Below are 21,177 nucleotides of genomic sequence, written 5' to 3' on the forward strand. Positions count from 1 at the left end.
TAGCAGCAGTTACAAGTAAGTTTTAAGGAAGAAAGAAGAGGCAGTTTCTAAATTGTTTACCAGGAATTTACATTAAAATAACTAAGCCATAACAGCTAAAAATTTGAAGCAGCCTCAAAGACTATCAACTAATGAATGGATAAACAAATTATGGTTCACTCATGCAATGGATACTACTCAGCAATAAAAAGAATCAATTATGGATACATGTAACAACGTGGAGGAATATAAAAAGCATGAATATGTTAAGTGAAAGAAACCAGACACAAAGGGCTGCATACGTAATGGTTTTATATGACATTCTAGAAAAGACAAAACTGGAGACAGAAAAAACAGATTAGTAGCTGCCAGCGACTGAGTGGTGTGAGGATAGGATTGATTGCAAAGGGGCACAAGGGACCTTCTGGGGGCAAAGGAGATGATCTGTATCTTGACTGAGATGGTGGTCACATGACTGTATGCAAAACACACTGAACTGTACATTTGAAAAGGTAGATCTAAATTTAATTACATGTAAATTTTACTCCAATTTTTTTTTAAAGGAGACCAATGGCCAAGGGTCTAGTAAAGCATACCCATTAAAGACACACATAGTTCCTCAGCACAACCACAATAGGCTAAGTATGAGGAAGGCAACCTACATAGCAAAGAGCCCCAGGCTTAGGGTCCACTGTCACTCAGGTTTATGCCTCCAGTAGTAGTGCAATGGGCTTACCAGAGGGCCCTGGCTCTCTGGAAGAAGAGGTTATAGCCATTAGGTATAAATGTGAGCAGAAATAAAAACTTCAAGAGGTGGACAACCTAAAAGAGGATCAAGTGCTCTCCACAGAGGAAGTCAACAAGACATCAGTGCATGGACGGACAGCCAGAACAACAAGCAGAAGTACTTTGGAGTCCTGGTTTTCTACAAGTCAGCGAATATTTCAGAAAATGTTCAATAAGTCCTTTGTGATTATGACATATGGCACTTCACAACATTCTCTCTAACCCTCATGACAATTCCTCAAGGCAAACCTCCCTCTTGAGGTTGCAACAAAGACACGCAGCCAGCGCCTTGGGAAGCACTCAGGTTCTGGAACCAGAAGACTTTCATGTGTATCCCAATGCTGCTACCTACTGGTGGGCAGCTTGGCACAGCTGCTAAATCTCTTTGACCTTCCTGTTCCAGAAATGATAATGACAATGAAAATAGACTATATGCCTGCCTTCCTCTCTTGGTAAAATATTATACTTTTAAGAGTGTTCCTTGAAGGCTCTGTTTTTAAACTTATACAAGTGTATTTCCCTGAGTTCTATGAGCTACTCTAGCAAATTAATCAAACCCCAAAACAGAGTCATGGGAACCCTGATTTACAATTTTTAGCCAGTCAGAAGCACAGGTAAACAACCTGGTACTTGCAATTGGCACTGGAAGTGGTGGTGGTGGTGAGGGGTGTCACTCTTGGGGACTGAGCCCTCATCCTGTGGGATCTGATGCCATCTCCAGGCAGGTGGTGTCAGAATTGAATTGGAGCACACCTGGCTAGTGTTTGCTGCAGAACTGATTGCATGTTTGCTGCAGAACTGATTGCGTGCTTGCTGGTGGGAACAAATTCCAAGTAATTTCTTTTAGGGGGAACCAATGTATTGAGAATAAACATTTTAAGCCTTAAGTGTGTTTTCCCACTCAGTGACAAAAAGGGAAGGGAAGGAGTGTCATCTTTTCCATTGTCCTGTCCTGAAATTAATCTCCACATTTCAAGAAAATTAAGTGTTACCTATTGTGTCAGATTTCTTCAGAGAAACAAAGCCAGTAGGAGATATATATATATACACACACATATATACATACACATAATGAATATAAATACACATAGAAAGACTGAGAGAGAGGTATCAAGGAACTGGCTCCCATGACTGTGTGAGCTGGCAAGTCTGCGAGTCACAGGGCAGGCCCGTAGGAGCTGATGCTGCAGTCTGGAGGCAGAATTTCTTCTCCAGAAACCTCAGCTTTGCTCTAAAGGCCTTTACACTGATTGAATGTGGCCCACCCACAATACTGAGAAAACCTCTTTTACTTAAAGGCAACTGATTATAGACGTTAACCACATTTACAAAACACGTTTGCAGCAACACCTGGATTAGTGTTTGACTGAATTATAAGTTGACACATATAAAACTGGCCATCACACCTGTCACGTGGGCTCATCTACTATGCAAGGAGAGGGCTGAAAATTGTTACTCAAGTCTTCAAGAGAAGTGGAAGGAGGTTTAGGGAGGGGAGGATTGTCTAACAGAAAAAAACAAAAAAACATTCCTGGTCCCTTTCTTCTTGGGCAACTCTTAATTCCATGGAAGGGTCTACTGCTTGTGCCACTCTCATATGAACTCTGTGGCATAAACCAGAAACATCTAACCCAGTATCTAGTCAAGGGATCTGAGTGATATAAAAAGGAAAAAAAAAGACACAGACAGCAACCTCTCAAAAATAAAAAATAAAATTCATTTATTGAAAAGAAAAAGCTTAACATATGATCCATGTGCAAACCCCCAAACAGGATCTATGAACTCTGGCATGATCCACATCCATGCAGGCACGTAACATACACAGTACTGTCTAGTTAGCAACACCTACGGATTGGTTGATTTTCTTCACACACCATTGACATGTTTTACAATAGAGTTACCAATTTTATTATCCACTGAAAGAACAGAGCTTCCCCAGAATCACTTTGATTTAAACCAGATAACACAGTGAATGACAGGCACCCTGTACCTATATCTCCTACCTTCCTTACTCTGATAACCTCCTATCAGCACCATTTATGTCCTCTGGCCAGGGAATGACTCAGTGGCACAAAGGAAAGAGAAGAAATGTTACAGGCTGATATTGTCGGGGCAAATAGCCTTGCAACCAGTCGGATTTACTGTCTAAAAGTATTAACCGTAATTTCAAAGACAAACCACACCCCTTCCTTTTCCCCTAATGGCCTCCGAGATTTGTAATGTACTTTGGAAAATTAACTTCTAAGGCAGACTGGAAGCCAGCCTCAAGTCCTGCCACTTGGACTCTGTGTCTTCTCTTTGAGGAAGCAGCATTGTGGACCCAGTGGGGGCAGATGCTGAAGCTTGCCTTAACATCTCAGCAGCTACAAAATAAAGTCCACTGATACAGAAACCCTTGCTGTGAGCAGTGAGGAAAGAGAGCTGTAAACAGACATAAATTGAGATTTTTGCACTTCCGAAAAATATGAGGTGAACATTCGTGCTAAACAGAGATAATGTTCTAGGAAGGGAGAAATCTGAGAAGAGAAAAGTAAGATGGGAGATGAGAGAGAAGAAACATGATTTTTCGAATGCACTTGTTTAGGATCAACACCTTGACTACTGATAAAACTATAAATTTCCTGGGGATAGACAGTGAGCAGTGAGCATTAGCCAATGAATCCGGCTGCAGAGGAGAGATGGAAGAGGGTGGCTGAAGTGAAATGACACACATTCACACGTATCTCGCCAGGGCTTGTGCAGATGAAGGGATCTTAGCAGCTGGACAGCAGCACAACATAAATAATGCCACTTGTGAATGGTGACAACTGCTAGGCAGAGTGAACAGAAGATGCCAGCTCACACTCTTCCCAGCAAGTGTCTGCATTTAGCAGGAGGTGCACTGCCCACTGAGAGCTGGAAGCCTGCTCCCAACAGCAGCATTTGGAGGAGAGAACCACCAAGGGGCTCTGAGAAAGCTACTTCTGGCTTGGGGAAATTGGGGTGACAGGAGCAGGGTCACAAAGCTCAAGAGTGTCTGGCTGGGAAAGCCCATGGCTCCCCTTTGCTCCAGCAGATGCAGCCTCACACTCCTGAAAGCCTTTGCTCTGTTGCTCTGTGATCATATTTCTACTTATCATGGGAGGACAGCAGGGAGGGTTCTCTGCCTCAAGAAGCCCTTTGGGCTGCATAAGAGATTCTGGGCTGGCTGAGAGCTGCTTGCATAAGAGGAGGAAGGGCTTCCTCCCACTACTACTGACTGGCTGCCCCTTTGCTTGATGCCTAACAGCTGTGCACCTGCACGGCCAGGAAGGCCCTCCAGCTAGAGCTGCCCTTCCTGGGTCTTCTGGAAGAGCCACGCAATCAGTCTGTCAGTGTAGCAGGAACACAAGCCAGAGATCAAACAGGCAATGCCAGATTGGCTTCCAGAAATCCTAAAGCTACAGCCAACTCTCCTACATACCGTGTTCTCACAGCCAGGCAGCAATAGCCTGCATCTTGCTAAGATGGGGGACCCCCAGTATTCTCCCATCCAGTCCTCAGGTGCCAACATCACAGTCCCAATCTCAGAACTCGGCTGGGCAGGATGGCCTCTAGCAGCTCTGAGTAAACAGAAACATCCACCAAGGAGGAGAGGACATGGGCAGGACACAGGTCTGGCCCTCCAGTTGGCCCTACCTTCTCACTGAGACCACTCTTAGCACCACTGGGGAAGACAGCTAAGATAGTGGCTGGGCTGCCAGAGCCCGAACTTGGAACCAGGAGATGACAGTTTCCGAGCCCACTTTGGTAACTTCTAAACCTGAGACTTCAGAAGACAGGGCCTCTGCTACTCCCAGCTAGATTCGTGGTCACATAGCACCTGTTAAGAGTCCACCATAGAACAGAAAGGTGGTGAAAAGCATCCTTCTCCTAAGGAAGAACAAGTCAACAATGACGGCATGTTCCTAAGTTAACAAATTATTAGGTAGGTGGGGAGTCACTACAATGAGAGTCCACTTTTCCCATCCCTTCACCTGGAAGTCAGCTCTCCTGGCTTTGGAACAGAAGAGACAGAAAAAACTGGGGCCATGTGGCTGGGTCACAGCCCTTATGAGCTTTGGGTGAAACACAGAAGCAAAACCCCTGATACATTTTTGCTGCTCTCCTTCAACCAACTTTCAGAGTGAACTGTATCTGCAGTGAAGCAAGAGCCTGGTGATGGAACGGAGGAGACAAGGGGTCTGGTCTGTTACTTACACAGGAACACACACACACACAGCTAAAGAGGGGAAATTCATCAATGGCCTTCTGAAATACTTTGTACACCAAGAGGAAAGAAGAGGCAGTCCACAGCAAGGCAATGTATCTTCCTCTGCCTTCTCTGAAGTTTGCTCCCAAATCTGAAGGCTGACCTTGAGGAGGGCCAACCTCAAGGCTGTTTGCGAAACCCAGGGAGGCATTCTGGGGGAAAGACAGGGCTCATAATTAGTGTTCAGTGGTTCCTTTCAAAGTCCAGGCCACAGAGGCAGTGTGGGGCCGGGCACTGGTTCTGCCCTATTCCCCACTGATTGTAAACAACCAAGCACCGCGCGTAGTGTCAGACCAGCTGCTGTAAAGTCTATGAACTTAATTTCAAACTCTCTGTGCACACTGACCTCAGCTACTCATCCGTGGCAATAGAGCGGGTCTCGTCCCAGCACGATGGCAACTGAGCATTGCTGATCCTTTCACCTGGCATGGGCTGAGGCGGAAACATGGGCCTGCCTGCACACAGCCCCATTTTATACGCCTCTCGCTCAGCCACCCTTCCCTCGGCCCAGTGCACCCACACATTTCTGCAGTCCTTCAATGTCTTTTCAGTATGAAACCAGGCTGGTCAACAGGAGGCAAAATCTGCGCCTCCTCACCGAGGTACATTTTTAGATGATCCTGATTAAAACCTTTGCGTCCTCAGCCAAGAGTGCCGAGGACCCCAGCAGACATCTCCTGGAGCGAGCTTCTTTTCAGCAGGAGAAGTTGAGTCAAAGTTTACTGAAGAAGTAATTCGTAATAGCCCCAGATATAGAGACAGTCTAAAAACAAAAATCTGATTTTAAATAAAAGATAAATATTTTCAGTTTAGACAACACTTCCTATGTTTTAAGAGCTAAAGCAACTAAGAATACAGTGCTGTGACCCACCCTAAGGAATCTGCGGAAGAGAAGCATTGCCTTAAGGGGCACAGCAAGCCAGAGAGTCAAGATTAAAAACTCCAGTTTGGGGGGCCTGTTTCAAATGGCCAGGTAGGTCCAGCCACCCGCTGGAGACTTGGGTAGGAAGAATACTGAGATATAACATTTGGGAGAGAGATGAGAAAGAAGCCCATCTTTACAAAGAGGGGGAGTTCCCAGTTATTTAATCTACGCCTAGACCAGAAAAGGTGAAAACATGAGGTGGGGGACACTAAAATTGTTAAATAAAGTGAACTGTGCAGTAAGAATGAATTGGGCGAGGCGCACCAGCAGCGGGGGAGGAAGGGAGGAAGCAGGAGGCATGATGAGGGGGAGCTGGAAAGGTCTGGGTGTAAATAGGTACAAGTGAGCGATGGCGGCCCTGTCACTAGTGGCACTTCTGCATGTCTGCCACCCCACTTCTCCCCTGCCCTCAGGTTACCTGGCCCGGGGTATCCAGGAGCCAGGCAGAGGGGTTCCCACACAGCAACCCTGATTTTCCTCAGAGCCTGGACCATACCTGAGGCTCTGGGGACAGGTAACGGGGGACACACGAGGCAGGGGTAGGCAGCTGCAGAGATGAACCCAGATCCCTATATGAAGGCACGGGTGGAATTGATGAAGATGGGAGCATTGCTTGGCTGGATCAGCTCATAGAGGGCCTCATAGGTCCCCACCACAAAGCCCACGAAGCCCAGGACACTGATCAGGGCGTCCTTGAAGATGGTGAGGGGGCTCATGCCCTCTGAGTAGAAGGTGGTGACCTCCAGGAGCGGTGGGATGATGAGTGCCAGGGCGCTGCTGCTCACGGAGCCCACCAGGGAGATGACCAGGTCCAGGCGGGGGATGAGGATGGCCAAGATGCCTGCAGAAAGAGAGGACATGCCTGTTTAAGATGCCCAGAGCTGGGAGAGGTCTGTCTCCCTACTGTTGAGCAAATTCAGCATCTGTCCGTCTTCTAGGATTGAGAGCTCTAAGAAAACGCAGACATTATCCAGTTCAATCTCTGTGAAACAGATGCCCAGAAACGTGGAATAACTGGCGTCCCCCTGCAAGGTCAGCAGAACTGGGACTGGAACCTGGATCTTCTGGCTCCAGGCCCTGGGCTTTCAGCTTTTCCTGCTACAGCGCATGACTTCCATCTTTCTGCACAAAAGGAACCAAATTACGTTTCAGGGCAATCTGGTTTCTACCAAAGGAGGGAGGGTAGGGGGCAGAAAAGGAGGTGGACATTTCTGAGCAGCTGCTCATTTTCCTACCACTCAGGGAGACTCCAATACAAACATTTCTACTTGACTGACAAGAAACCAAATAGGAAAAGAAACCCCTCTTTCTGGAAAGACACCGTGATAAAACCACACTTCACAGAGCATTTTCAAACAGGTGAAAAAAAGCAGTTCTATCTGCAGGCTGACCCCTGGCGAAGTTCCACACAATGACCGTATCTCTGTGTCAGGACACCCACTGCCTCTCACATCTGAAACTCAGTCACGGGTGAGCGAGGAAGGAGGAACTGGCGGAGACCAATGGTGCACTGCCGCAGGAGGTGCCATCAGCTTCTGTGCCATACCAGCCATTGCCAACACTGCCAGACAGTGCTGTAATCAGGAGGCTTCACCGAATACACGTATCCTAGTGCCCACTGACCCCATGCTTCCCATCTCACCGATCTTTCCACCAGGCAGTCAAAGGCCAGTATTTATTGAGGGTTGTGGGCTCTGGAACTAGGTTCTTGTGTTCAGATCTTGGCTCTGCTGCTAATTAGCTGAATGACACTGGGGAAGGTATGGTACCTTTCTATTCCCCAGTTTTCTTGTTGGCAAAATGGGGATATCAACTGCTCCTATATCATAGAGATGTCACGATGGTCTAATGAGGTTATGCAGGTGCTTCACAAAACGCCTGGTGTACAGTAGGGAGTCTTACATGTTAATGTTATCGTCATTAGTATTCATCTTTTTGGCCATGAAAAGTGCATCCTGCTACAGCATGACTTCCTGTTAGTTACTAACCTGTCAGTAATCAAACGGAGTTTCACAGATTGTCTCTCCCACTGCTGGGCTACAGCTGGATGCTCCCAGCCTTGATACAGACATCCAGAGCTTATCTACTACCTCACTGATTCCTACAAGAGGTTACCTTTTGTATGAGAGGTTTGCTTCTAAGTTCATTTTGTAAGGCAAAAATGTAGTCAAGTCACTCTAAGAAGGCATCACCCTGGTGAGATTGCCAGGACGTCTGAATCCAAGGCAGCCAATGTCTACATCGATCACTGCTTCTTTGGATGAGCACCAGAAGAAAGGATTGGATTGCATTTCAAGACCAGATTTTGTAAGAAACACTTTAAACTAAAAAGTCTGAAGTTGATTTTTGAGGAGCCACAAAAACAAACAAAATACAATAGCACTCCCTGCAGTAAGATGAGAGGCATGTGGGAACCAGGACTTACCAGGTAATATGGTTTGGATATTTGTCCCCTCCAAATTTCATGTTGAAATATGATCCCCAATGTCAGAGGTGGGGCCTGGTGGGAAGAGTCGTGGGGGCAAATCCCTCATGAATGACTTGGTGCCCTCTCCAAGAGAGTTGTTGTTTAAAAGAGCCTGGTACCTCCCTTCTCCTTGCTCCCTGTCTTGCCATGTGAGGCCTGCTCCCCCTTTGCCTTCTGCCATGATTAGAAGCTTCCTGAGGCCCTCACCAGAAGCAGATGCTGGCATCACACTTCCTGTACAGCCTGCAGAGCCATGAGCCAAAATAAACCTCTTTTCTATATAAATTACCCAGTCTCAGGTGCTTCTTTATAACAATGCAAATGGACTAACACACCAGGGAAAGAGTGGATTCATGCCTCCTGCCTCACACCTACCCTGGAGCTGTGCTGTCCAACACAGTAGCCACGAGCCACGGATGGCTATTTACATTGAAATGAATTAAAATGAAATCAATCCTGTTCTTCATTCACACTAGCCACATTTCAAAGTCTCAACTACCACTGGTGCCTAGTGGCTGCTGCAATGGACAGCACACACACAGGACATTTCCATCACTGCAGAATGTCTAGTGGTACCCAGCAGACAGCACTGCTAAGCACTCACTAGTGGAGGTGAATCTGCCTCTGTTTCACAGGCATGTAACTCCACAAAATTACTACAGTCCTATGGAAAGAGAGGCCCAGAGGGTGTAAACGACAGGAAGCGACAGAGCTGGGACCAGGATCCAGGACCTCAAGCCCCTGGACCATAACCTCACAGACCTGATGGGCAAGGAAATGCAGAGGGAGGGGAGACAGGGAGTCTGGTGGATCAGTGGCAGGATCCTGTCTGTGAGGAAATGGGAGGCAGATACCCAGGCTAGCTTTCCCAGGGACGCACCACAGGGCGTGGTGGAGAATCCAGCACACGATCAGCCCTGACCTCTTTCTGCTTTGTCAAGTGGAATTGGACAAGGGATTCAAAGCCTGACAGCAAAGGGGCACAAGGATATTGAGTCTCAGATCCACCTCTGCCACAGTGTTATATACTCTGGAGCAGTTCTTCATCTTTCCTTCTTCTATTAATCAACCATAACGGCAATTCTCATTAACATCTTCACTGATCTCAAGGCTTTGAGAAGTGTGCAAAAAGTTTAGGCTTTTAATTTCCCAACTCAAAAATAGTATGTTTTCAGCCCTTTGCTGCTTCGAAATAGAGTTGGTGACATCTCCCAAACCTTGAGGGTTGAATATGGAGAAAATTAGAGGTAAAATTGTAGGCTGATGACAAAACAGCATTCTCATCATAGGTCATCTAACGCTCAACAAAAGAGTTGGTCTACTGTGGTACCAACATCAAGACACTTGCTCTCTGTGGGGTCTGGGTCTCCCTGCCTAATGTCACCCTCGCAGTGATGGCGCCAGGTGTTACTGTGGGGTGGAAACTGCACGAAGGCAACAGTCGGGAGAACTGAGCCCCAGGGAGAGGGTGGTATAGGAATGGGTGTAGGCTCTGGATTTGGAATGCCCAGGCTCCAACCTCAGCTCTACCACTCAGTGGCTAGTTACCTAAACTCTTTGAGACTCATTTCCCCAACTACTAAACATGATGGTCAAATGATATCACTCATGTAAAGAAATCAGAGCTCTAAAAACCAATAATAAATACTTCAATATTATCACTAGTCCCTGCTCCATAACAAGCTGAGTGGCACAGGGCAAATCAGCTTACTATTCTGAGCCTCAGTTCATTCATTTACCTGTGAAATATGGTAACTGGGTGATGTCTGAAGTCTCGCCCAACTCTGAAATTCTAAGGACTATACATTCCAGTGTTAGTCACTTAGGACTGTGTTCTGGGATATGTTCCTCACCTCACTGACACCTGGGAAGCACCACATCCTGCCTGAAGGTGGCGCAGCGAAGTGATGGGGCTCCTTTCCTGGAATACATGGCTTGCCCAAAAGGGAGCTTCTAAGCCACTTGGTTTCGTACGAATAAAGGAAGTGTGAGTTTTTCTTCAGTCCCAGCCACACGAGCATCTCCACAAATGCTGAAGTCCGCTCAAGAGACAGGAGGCCTTTATTATCAGAGAAAATGAGTCCCTGGCAGGAGACAAATGAGAGCCTCTCCCAGCCCTGAGAGTCTGTCATCTCCCCACCCTCTCCCATACTGACCTAGCAGGACATATGGGCACTTCATGACAGTTAAGTGGAGTCAGAGAGATGCTCCACTCTGTGGCGAGAGTTAAGTGGAAACAGATACAGAAGCTTGGGATCAGAATTTTTCCTCTGATTGGACAAAGATCTTCTGCTTCGTCATGATATTTTATAAGTAATCTGAAAATTTGTTCTTGTTTTCACCACTATATAAGATAAATATGCCTAATAAAAATATCCTTAGTAGAGATTTTAAGAACATTTCTTTCCTCTTAAAGCCAGGATCACAGGGCTGCAAAGGGAAGTCCCTCTTCCTGTCCTAGCGGAACCACATACCACCACTGAACCCTACACAAAGCGTGACACCGCAGAGGACAAGAGCAAGCCTCCCACTAACATGAAGTGGGAAGAAGAGAAGGATGTCCAAACCAAATCAGTATCAGCAGCTCCCAGGGTTCAACAGCACAGGTATCTGTTTTGCCACCATGGAAAATGACTTTAACTCCAGAAGCAGCAATTGACTAGTCAGACATGTGGGGCAAATAAAACCCCTTCTGGCACTAAATGTGTTCTGTGAGTTAAAGTGCCTACGAAGAGAAACTCAACAAGGTAGAGATCTCAGGAAGCAGCCAGCCAGGAATACCCCTCTCCCAACTCTCCCCTAATCCCTGCACCTCCCCACACGAAAAGACCCCAGCCCAGACAAAGAGGAACACATTTGTATAACAAACTCAGTTTTACACTTCTCGGCAGCAGCTCAGCTGTGGCATGTACCAAAGGGGGGACAGAGGCCAACCTCAGCTCAGCCACACGATTAGTCAAGAGGGCTCCAACAGTATTACAAAACGTCTTCCCTTCGGGTGAAGAGACACGAAGAATATGATCTTTTAAATTGCTGAAGCAACATAAGGCCAACAGTCATGTTCACAGAAGGAACTGGATTCTGGAGCCTGTGGTTTTGAACCAGCATCAGAAAGAGCTGACTTATGCACAAGACAAGAGCAAAGCACTGAAAAGAACACACACACACTTACGAAATACGCTGGCCATTTACGGCTCTGGTGCTGGGAGCTCTTGCTGCTATTTTATTATTATCAAAGCTCTTAAAACCTACCATGTTACTCTTAAATGTCTATAAATATGCCTTTAAAATTCACAATAGTCTTGGACAGAATACAAAATTTGACTTAGTGGGGGTATAAATTTAAAAAATACGAAAGCAAGGGAAACAACCTCCATGTCTAACGTTAAAGGAGTACCTTAGTTAATATGATCCACCAATACAGTGAAATACCATGAGGTCATGAAAACATTAGTGAAAGATATGAATATTCGTGATATAAAATTAAATAAAATGTGAAAGACAAAGTTATGTGTAAACTACAATTGCAACTATTTTTACAATGAACCCATGAGGATTAAGACACAGAAGATACAATGTAAAAAATACGTTACTTTGTTAAATTGGTGGAATATTGGAATTTCTTCTTCTTTTATTCCCAAATGTTTTTACATTGGCTTTCTTTTTTTTAAGAGTAATATTTGTGTAGAAATTTAAAATCAAGTGCAAAGCATCTGCACAGAATCACAGAATTTGGAGTTCAGAGAAACCTTGAAGATCAGACACCTGTCCTGTCTTACAGTTGAGGACCCTGAGGCCTTGTGAGGGTTCCTGGAGGGAGGCCAGGGTTACACAGCTAATGAATGATACTGCTCTTCTTCACTGTAGCTGCAAGACTAAAAAGTGTGAAAGGCCCAAAGGTACTAAGAAGCTACTCTGTTTGGACCTGGAAGCTTCATCCTCTAAAAATCTGACTGCTTGGAATGTTTTGCAGCTCTGCATTCCAGTCTGAACAGGCTTCTTGAATGATGCAATTTTATGTAATTATATCTTCAGAAATAGGTTTCTGAAATTTTCATAGCAAACTGAAGTAAAATGTGTCACATGGCAAATGCCACAGAGAATCAGTATGAATCACTGAAGGATGGATGGGTTATTGCTCCAAAGAAATCTAAAAAACCATTGATCCTACAACTCCAGACTCAACCAGGTGGGGCCCGCCTCTTCCACACAAGGTCTGGACATAAGGTGACCTGCTAAGTCTGCATTTCCAAAAATATGGGCTGGAAGTAGATACTGTCCAATATGAAATCATAACGAAATGAGCATTATTCTATGAAATACTTGTTTTCCCTCCCCCTCTTCTCCAACAGTTTGAAATTAAGCATCACAAAGTCTGTATCAGCCATAGTAATCTTTGGAGGATGGGAGAGAGTGGGGAGAAAGTTGAATTCCAAGAAGGTAAAAAAAAATGAAACTACACCAAATTCCTCCTGTTCCCCTTGGAGGGTGAAGAGGAGAAGGAAAAGTTGTGGAAAAGATAGGAAAACACCAGAAATAGCAAAAAAAGAAGCTGCTGTTAAAATGTATGAGTATAAATGAAAAACATCAATTAAAGATCTAAAATCACATACTAATCAACGGTGCTGGAAGATCTGAAAGAACAGAAAAGCAAGAACAAAATGAACTTGCATGAATACATTTAAGTTGCTGCTACCATGAAAGGCCTCTACTGAGTCCCACAATTACTTCAAAGTCTCCAAGGAAGGTGAGAGAGGCGAGTGCTCTCAGAGATAAAGGGGGCTGCCTTTTTGAACAGGATGACATGCAATGCTACGTCACAACAGATCACAGAAGGGAAAAACAACTGCACACACTAGAAGACCAAAAGCAGCCATGTCTTCTGAGCATCGTGCTGTTGAAGGGAGACGAGACTCACAGACAGGGCCAGGAAAAGTGAAGCAAAATCCAAGAGGCATCTAAGGATAACATGAGGTCTGTCAATCAGAGACTACTGTCTCCTGTGGGGTGCTGCAGAAATAAACCTGGCAGGAAGTGTGGCATATGCTACAGGGAGGCTGAGTCAGGCTGCAGGGGAAAACTGGGCAGGGAGAGGAGCCAGGCTCCTGTCACTGCCCCAGCTCAATAGGCAGGGAGGAGAAGCTGTTTAGTCAGGAAGGCACATTTTACCTAGAGAGACCTACTTTTTCTGGAGGGAACACTTTGGAGAAAAGCAAATTATTTGAACTAACCACATGCTTTCTTCCAGTGCCCTTTAGATTTAAGAATTGGGCCCTGAGAGTTTACATGATAAATACGGTACACGTGAAAGCTGTCTCCTCAGCACTTAGAGTTACTCCATCCACGGCGGAAATATACACCTTAGAATGAAAGCATGGAGAGTTACTGGCACAAGACAGGATTAAAATCTGGAATCCAAACATCCCATCTTAGCAGTACACATTAAGGCAATCTACTAGAAAAGCAGGATACATCATGTTCCTTCTTTTTCAGTCACTGTGGGAAGAGCAGCCGGCTTTCAACAGCCCTGGGCCCTGGATTAGCAGCTGTGTGGGCTGTTTCTATAGGCTGGTCTAGGAGAGGGCCTGAAAGAATGACTAAGAGCAAATGCTAGACAACATCCCCATCTTTCATCCTTAAAACATTCAACCCTAATTAGAATTTTAAAAATCATATGGATCTATTTTTATTCCAAAGACAGAGGCTCAGACTGAATAATTTAAGAAAATTCTCGAGGAAGTCTCAATATAATAAGCAAAGAGGTTCTTGTTAAAAAGAAAAAACAAAAAACAAAACAAAACAAAACAAAAACAAATAGAGCCAAAAAGAGGAATCTGTGCTTTAAGCATTTCAATTTGGAAAACAATTGCAAATCTCTTAGAAACTTAAATTCACTATTATAGACCAATTTGCTCTGGGGTTCTCTAGTCTACCAACTCACAAAAGCTACAAAAAAATAATTTTTTACTTTTATTTTCTAAATGTCACCAGTTTTCAACCATAGCAAACAGAAGGATAGCCTGTCTTTTAACTTACACTCCTTGGAACGGGGCTGAGAGAAGAAGAATAAAATACAAGTGATCAGATCAATCAAATACCTAGGTTAATCACTAGAAATTTTCTGAAACATATTTAGTAAGACCGACATTTAAAAATGTGTAAAATACCATCCTACAGGCTCTAAAGGAAATCTAAGGAGTAACTTGTCACACTGGAAAAACAACAATTCGAAAAAACAAATAAGTACCCTTCATCAAAGTAACTTATACTCATTACAGATACGGGTTAAATGGCTTTCAGACCTTTACCTTATTTAATATGAGGTAGTAGTTGTATGTCTTTACTCTGAATGATAACCATCTCCACAGTATTTCATACCCTATCTATAAATAAAAACCATCTCCACAGCATTTCATACCCTATCTATAAATAAACCACTGTCCTCATTCCCATGTTCTTTAGAGTACATAAGTAATTAATTCACTTCCCCATCTGGAGGTGCCTCAACTCTGAAAGCGAGGCCATGGGCCAGGTTCTCTGCTCACAAACATAGGCACATACTGTCTTTTCTCACGCACGCCCTGGAGACTGGATGCCCTTTAGGGAAAAACAAGCAAGGCAATTATCGTCTTCTACTCACATGTCAGGCAGACCAGCACTGTGCGCACAAACAGGTCCACCACTAACTCACAGTGCTCGGGTGCTCGGGACACAAAGAAGGGGATGATGATCTCAGCCGGGACGTAGAACTGGAGCGCGTAGGTGAAAAAGATCCCGATGGAGTACAGCAGCTTAACTGACTGGTACAACCTGCCGAGACAGACAGGAGACGTGCCAAGCCTGCTCAGCACACTTACACATCATCAGCAAGAGTGCAAAATGGTCCCATTGCGATTTGTTGACACTTATCAAGGCTACAAACCCACATGTCCTTCGGACCCAGCAATTTCATGTCTAAAAATTTAGCTCACAGATATCCTCGCACATGTACACAAAAGCTTATATTCACAATATCTCACTGCAGCACTATTTAAGAAGGAAAGACTGAAAACAATTTAAATGTTAACCAGTGGGAACTGGTTAGACAAATCGTGGTGCCCCCATATAGCTTTTAACAAAGTATGAGGCAGAACTCCAGGTGTGATATGAAACTATCGCCACGATATATCACTCTATCATGTGATATAGTATATCACTATCATGGGGACACTTTTATATCACTTTTTTTAAGTGAAGAAAGCATGAAGCAATACAGTATCTATAGAGTGCTACAATTTGTCTTAAAAAAGAAAAAAGAGGAGAAAAAAAATACCCTCGCCCCACATGACAATCTTACATACATTAAGCATCTCAAAAAAAAAAAAAGAAAGAAACTGGGAATATGGTTGCCTCTGAAATGGGAAATTGTAAAACTGGGAATTAGAGTGGAGGGCGAGGGGTGGAAACTAAATGCTCTCTGTGTACCTTTTGAAAACCTGAATCTTTGCCATGGGTAAATGGGTGTATGTGCCTTCGAAAATAAAAACAAAAATGCAATTAAAATGTCAGAAGCCTATTTACATCTGTCCCATCCGAGTCAAGTGTCCCTAGAATTAGGTGAAGACACTGCAGGACCAAGAGGCCGGAGCAGAATTCCATCTTTCCATACCACTATGGCTCTCTTCCTACTACTGCTTCAGGTGTAGCTTCCAAAAAAGACGTAACTCACCACGGGATATCCCTATTTTATCACTCCAGTGCCTTGACTGCAGACTAGGAAAAAAGTCTGTGATCGGCTGACAGATCTGACTTGGTCATTGAAAGGAAAGGTCTCCATCCCTAAGCAAAGCTCCACTTTCAACCAGACCCTCATTTGTTAGGCAGCAAGAAACCTTTGTCCTCCCTGTGGGAAATCTATTTAAATGTGCTCATACAGACTGTGTATATGTGCATTGAGTTTCTCTGTGGCTGAACTTAACATCTAGAAGATGTTCTTATGCTATAAGCAGGAGAACAACCTTGTAAAGGCTGAGTTTGGTAAAAGGTCATATTTGCTTCACGAATAGATAATGAAAACTCTTTGGAACAATCTGGTGGCTCTATCATTAAACTCAAAGCAGCCCGAAAGCCTCTGGAGAGCTATGAAGTCTGGACTCAGGAGAGTGACACCTGCAGGGATAGCCAAATAAATTACACCCAAAGAGAGGCAGAAAAGTGACAGCAGCTGGGTTTGGGGTGTTAGGAAAGAAGACAGATGCTCCTCTATGGCTTCAGATCACGTGGGCTGCTTCTGTTGCTCCCGATCCATTTATCTTCCAGGGAAAGGTGACACAGTTACACCAAGCTACTACCTGCCTCTTCCTTCTTGGAAGGGCAGAAACGTTTGGAAATTTAAAAGTAGGCACCAGATGGATATGCCAATTACCCTGATCTGATAATTACACATTGTATATATGTATCCAAATGTCACACACACTGCATACAGATATATAATTAGTATGCCTCACGAGTTAAAATCAACTGAAAAAGAATTTTAAAAAATAAACAGCGAATCCAGGTCTATAGCCATACCATTCTGAATGTGCTCAATCTCATCTGATCTTGGAAGCTAAGCAGGGTCAAGCCTGGTTCGTACTTGAATGGGAAAGCCCCTGGAAATACTGAGTGCTGCTGACTTAAAAAATACAATACAATAAAACAAAACAAAACAAAATAAAAAGCACACCCAGGCAGATCAGCCAGCCTAGACTGAAAGGTGATTCTGATCCGCAGGGCACTCAACAAGCTTCTCAGTGTCTGCTAACAGCTGCTCTCCACCAGGAGATGATTAATCTTCAAAACAGGATGGTTGCTCAGCACATGCCCTGGGACATCATCTACCTTTTCAGGAAGCATTTCAATATGGCTCACTATTTCCCTATAATACACTCACCAATGCAAGAGAGGTACGAAAGGACTCCCAACAATCCCCGGCCCACAGTGAGATGCTCCCACCTGCATATCAAGCCTGTGACTACCAAGGGAGAGGCACAACTGATGCTGGGAACCAAATGCAGGTTTGCCCTCCCATCTCCCTGTCCATTTGGAATGGTTTACAGTGAATGGACTAGATACTCGGTCCTTTTGAGCTTAGGAATTCCAAGGAGAAATGGCTTATCCACCGGCTGATCAGCACCACTGGCTTCAGCAGAAGGCTCTACGTGAATAACGCAAACGGAATGCAGTCCAGGGCAGCCAGTGAGGGCTGGCAGTGGCAGGAGACGGTGGGTTAGAGTGAAGTGGGCTGGTTTAAGAGATAAGAGGAAAAATCCACACTCTGATCCATTAGTTTTTAAAAATATCCAGTGCTCCTAGGTTTCCATCCTCCCCTGACGTACCAGCAGTTGGGCAGGTTGAGGGTTATGCTGCCTTGGATATTAGCTCCAAATTGCAGGTACCCTAGACATCCCAGACTGATGTAGAGGATGGTGACAATGACCATGCCCAGGTATAGGATGAGTGGGAACTTCCGAGGATCCTTCATTTTGTTTTCCAGGGGTAGAACCTATGAGAGAGGAGTGAGAGAGGAGAGAAAGTGCAGAAAAAAGCAAAGTTAATGGCCAAGAAAAAAAAATCCTCAGAAAAAAAGTAACTCTTTTATCTCCAGAATTCTCCAGAAGCACATCTCCTCTTTAAAGTTATTTCATCAGACGTTATGCTCTTGGGACTAGAAGGGACTCCGCAGTCCACTGCCTAGCCAGGAAGTCCTAAAAGTAAGGGTGGGCAGGACACGAGCCCAGGACTCCTGGCTCAGGACAGTGCTCTGTTCTCCTACTGCAGGATCCCTGCAGGCTGGGAATGTCCCTTGCCCTGTGAGTGAGGCCACATGGCGATCAGAAGGCCTTCCCACATCATGTCCACCTGGCATCTAACCTGAGATCACAGCTTCCTGCTACCTGTCGAAAGAATGCAAAATATAGGTCAGGGAAAACTGCCACTCTAGCTTAACAGGGGCAAGCATGAGCAGCGAAAAGTTAAACCTCCAAGTGAGAGAAGCTGCGGTGCGAAAGACAGCATGACTTCATAGAGGATCTCGAGACATGGGTGCTTAACAATGCCCAGTTTCCAGACTCCCATTACAAACCACTGACCTTTGCTGCCTCCTTCGTCATAACAGAGGACATTCTTTAACTTTGGTAAAGGCAAAGGAAAGGCCCCTATGAAAATGAGTTTATTTAGGAATTGGGAAAATGGTGTGACTGTGAGGATCTTCACGGTCTGCCATCAACTGGATCTGGCATGGCTAATACGGAAGAGCAACACTGGGCAAGGTCTAGCTGTGCCACAAACTTTGATCTTGTTATTACACTTATTTTCCTGCAGCGCCTGCGGCCATAAGACACAATGGGTGTGTGCTGCACACACCAACACGATTCTGCTGCAGGCCTGGTGCTCCCAGGGGCTCCCAGTGTCCCCCACCACATGCTCCAGCTTCAGTTAATCCACATCCATTAGAAACAGCTTCTAAATGTATCTGTCAGTTTTCTTCATACCAAGAATACAAAGAGCCAGAGGGCAGGGAGCCCATCTCCTCCATGTCCTATCTGGCCTGTGACAGCTGCATGAACACAGAGCACACGATGAATACACAGTGTGCAGCCTGGCACTTTACCCTGAGGCAATGAATAAGCTCTAGATCCAAAACCAAGAGTCAATCTAGCAGTGTTCTCTCTCTATTGTAAAAAAGTAGAAATACAAAGAAATCTTGAAGACAAATAATGTTTGCAGAATAACTTTGTGTACAAGTGGTGATGAAACCAAGCAAACAATTTCTGCACTGTGCTGTTAGGGAAAGCTACTAAAAATTTAGCACAAGGTCCCTTAGGATGCCCAGGAACCCAAGGTCTCTGGGCATCTTTCCACACTTTCTCAGCCTGTTCTTTCCAGTCCTGAGTTCTTGGGATCTCTTTCTCACTGCTGAAATATGGGCCTGCTCAGGCTTCTGCCCCGGCAGCAAGAAACCATTTGTGTTTCTGAATTAAAGTGAGATACTCTTCATGGGCAATGAAAAGCCCCAAGAAAGGGCACAGGGCAAGGTATAAAACCTCAAGGAGATCAGTGATTTACATGTAATCACTCCAAAGCCTCCCCCATGAGGTCAGAGCCTCAACGTGTTCCATCAACACCACTTGGGTGATTTCTCACGATTCTGACAAAAAATGTGTACAGCTTCTAGGTTTTCTTAAAAGCAAATAAGGTGTCTGGGAAATCAAAAAAGAGGAAGAAGTGCCGTGCCAGGAGGAGGCTCTTCCCATTTGTGGAGCCCCTGGCCAGGAATAACTTTCTTCAGAGAAGAGTTTTGTACCGTTATTATGAAAAACACAAATAAAATTCAAATTAGGTAAAACTGAGGGGTAGATTCCTCTTTAGGAAAAGCATTGGGTGGAGTGAAGGCTGCTTTTTTGCATGTAGAAAATACACCAAACCAATGTTGTAGGGCAGAGAAATTATTCACACATTTATTGATTCAATAATAAAATAATATTAATAAAATTAAAATCTATTAAACATTTACCATGCTTCAGGGTCTGTGCAAAGCACTTTGCACATATCTCATCTAATCCTAATAACTACGAATCATTAAGTTCACTTTTCAGGAATAAACAATGAAGGCTCAAAGAGGTGAAGCCCTTGCTCAAGGTCACACAGCTACTCTATGGCAGAGCCAGGACTTACCCCCAAGTCAGTCTGACTCTAGACCTTGCCTTCCTGATTGCCATATACTATTGCTTACTGCACACATAGGAGATGAGTGTGCAATGACGGGGCCTTGAATGTAAACATTTTAAAATTACATACAATTTGTCTTGAAAAGTTGAAGCTGGGAAATCTCAATGGAATCCCCAAAACACTATTCACTAACTGACCAGTGAGTCACAGAAGATAATTTCTTTTTTTTGAGACAGAGTCTCACTCTGTCACCCAGGCTGGAGTGCAGTGGCACGATCTTGGCTCACTGCAACCTCCGTCTCCCTGGTTCAAGCGATTCTCCTGCCTCAGCCTCTTGAGTGGCTGTGATTATAGGCGTGTACCACCATGCCCAGCTGATTTTTGTATATTTAGCAGAGACGGGCTTTCACCATGTTGGCCAGGCTGGTTTCGAACTCCCAACCTCAAGTCATCCACAGGCTTCGGCCTCCCAAAGTGCTGAGATTACAGGTGTGGGCCACTGCGCCTGGCCTCAGAAGATAATTTCTAACAATGTTTCCTCAGCATTCCTTGAAACAGACCTTGAAGCAGGACACCAAGGGCACTAGAGAACACTAGCCCAAATCACAGTGCAGCTCTTACCATTCCAATGCCTTCAAATGCAAAAATCGCTGTGCCAAAGAAGAGAGGGTAGGTCTTCCAGGGAGCCACCAAAGGGAGGTGGCTGGGGTCTGGGATCCTCTGAAAGAGAGAAAGCAAAACAAAGCAAAAGGCTATACAGAAATTCAGGATTTGAACTCTGAATCAGAGAGGTCATACCTTTCAACAAATCCGAGATTCTCTAAAGGAAGAAAGTCTAATACCTGACAGATGTTTAGGGACATTTAACCTTTGTATGTTTTTCTCTTCAGACTAAGAAAAACCCACTTGTTTGGGGGAAAGACAAGCCTAACATATTATTAAAAACTCAAATGTTGGGGCTTGCATAAAAAGAGTCACATTCTTTCACGAGGTAATCCCATCCCAAGAAAGTGAATTCAAGTAGAAAAAAAATCAAAAGATGAAAAACACTGAGCAAAGCTG

The 21,177-nt window shown here is 44.7% G+C and overlaps 1 protein-coding gene across 4 annotated transcripts in view; it reads right to left on the reverse strand.

The window, feature by feature from the left end:
- Positions 1-2,461: 2,461 nt before the first annotated feature.
- The window catches only part of SLC36A1 (solute carrier family 36 member 1), a 47,975-nt gene continuing 29,259 nt past the window's right edge, over positions 2,462-21,177 (reverse strand). For all 4 annotated transcript variants that reach the window (XM_008015052.3, XM_008015055.3, XM_008015053.3 and 1 more), the window contains 4 exons: positions 20,737-20,835; positions 17,784-17,950; positions 15,068-15,237; positions 2,462-6,801 (listed from right to left, as the gene is read on the reverse strand). In XM_008015052.3, the coding sequence (XP_008013243.1) occupies positions 6,530-6,801; positions 15,068-15,237; positions 17,784-17,950; positions 20,737-20,835 (708 nt within the window). In that variant the 3' untranslated portion in view covers positions 2,462-6,529. The remainder of the gene's footprint in view (positions 6,802-15,067; positions 15,238-17,783; positions 17,951-20,736; positions 20,836-21,177) is intronic.

Source organism: Chlorocebus sabaeus, chromosome 23, assembly GCF_047675955.1.
Source record: "Chlorocebus sabaeus isolate Y175 chromosome 23, mChlSab1.0.hap1, whole genome shotgun sequence".
In the NCBI taxonomy this organism is placed as follows: Eukaryota; Metazoa; Chordata; class Mammalia; order Primates; family Cercopithecidae; genus Chlorocebus; species Chlorocebus sabaeus.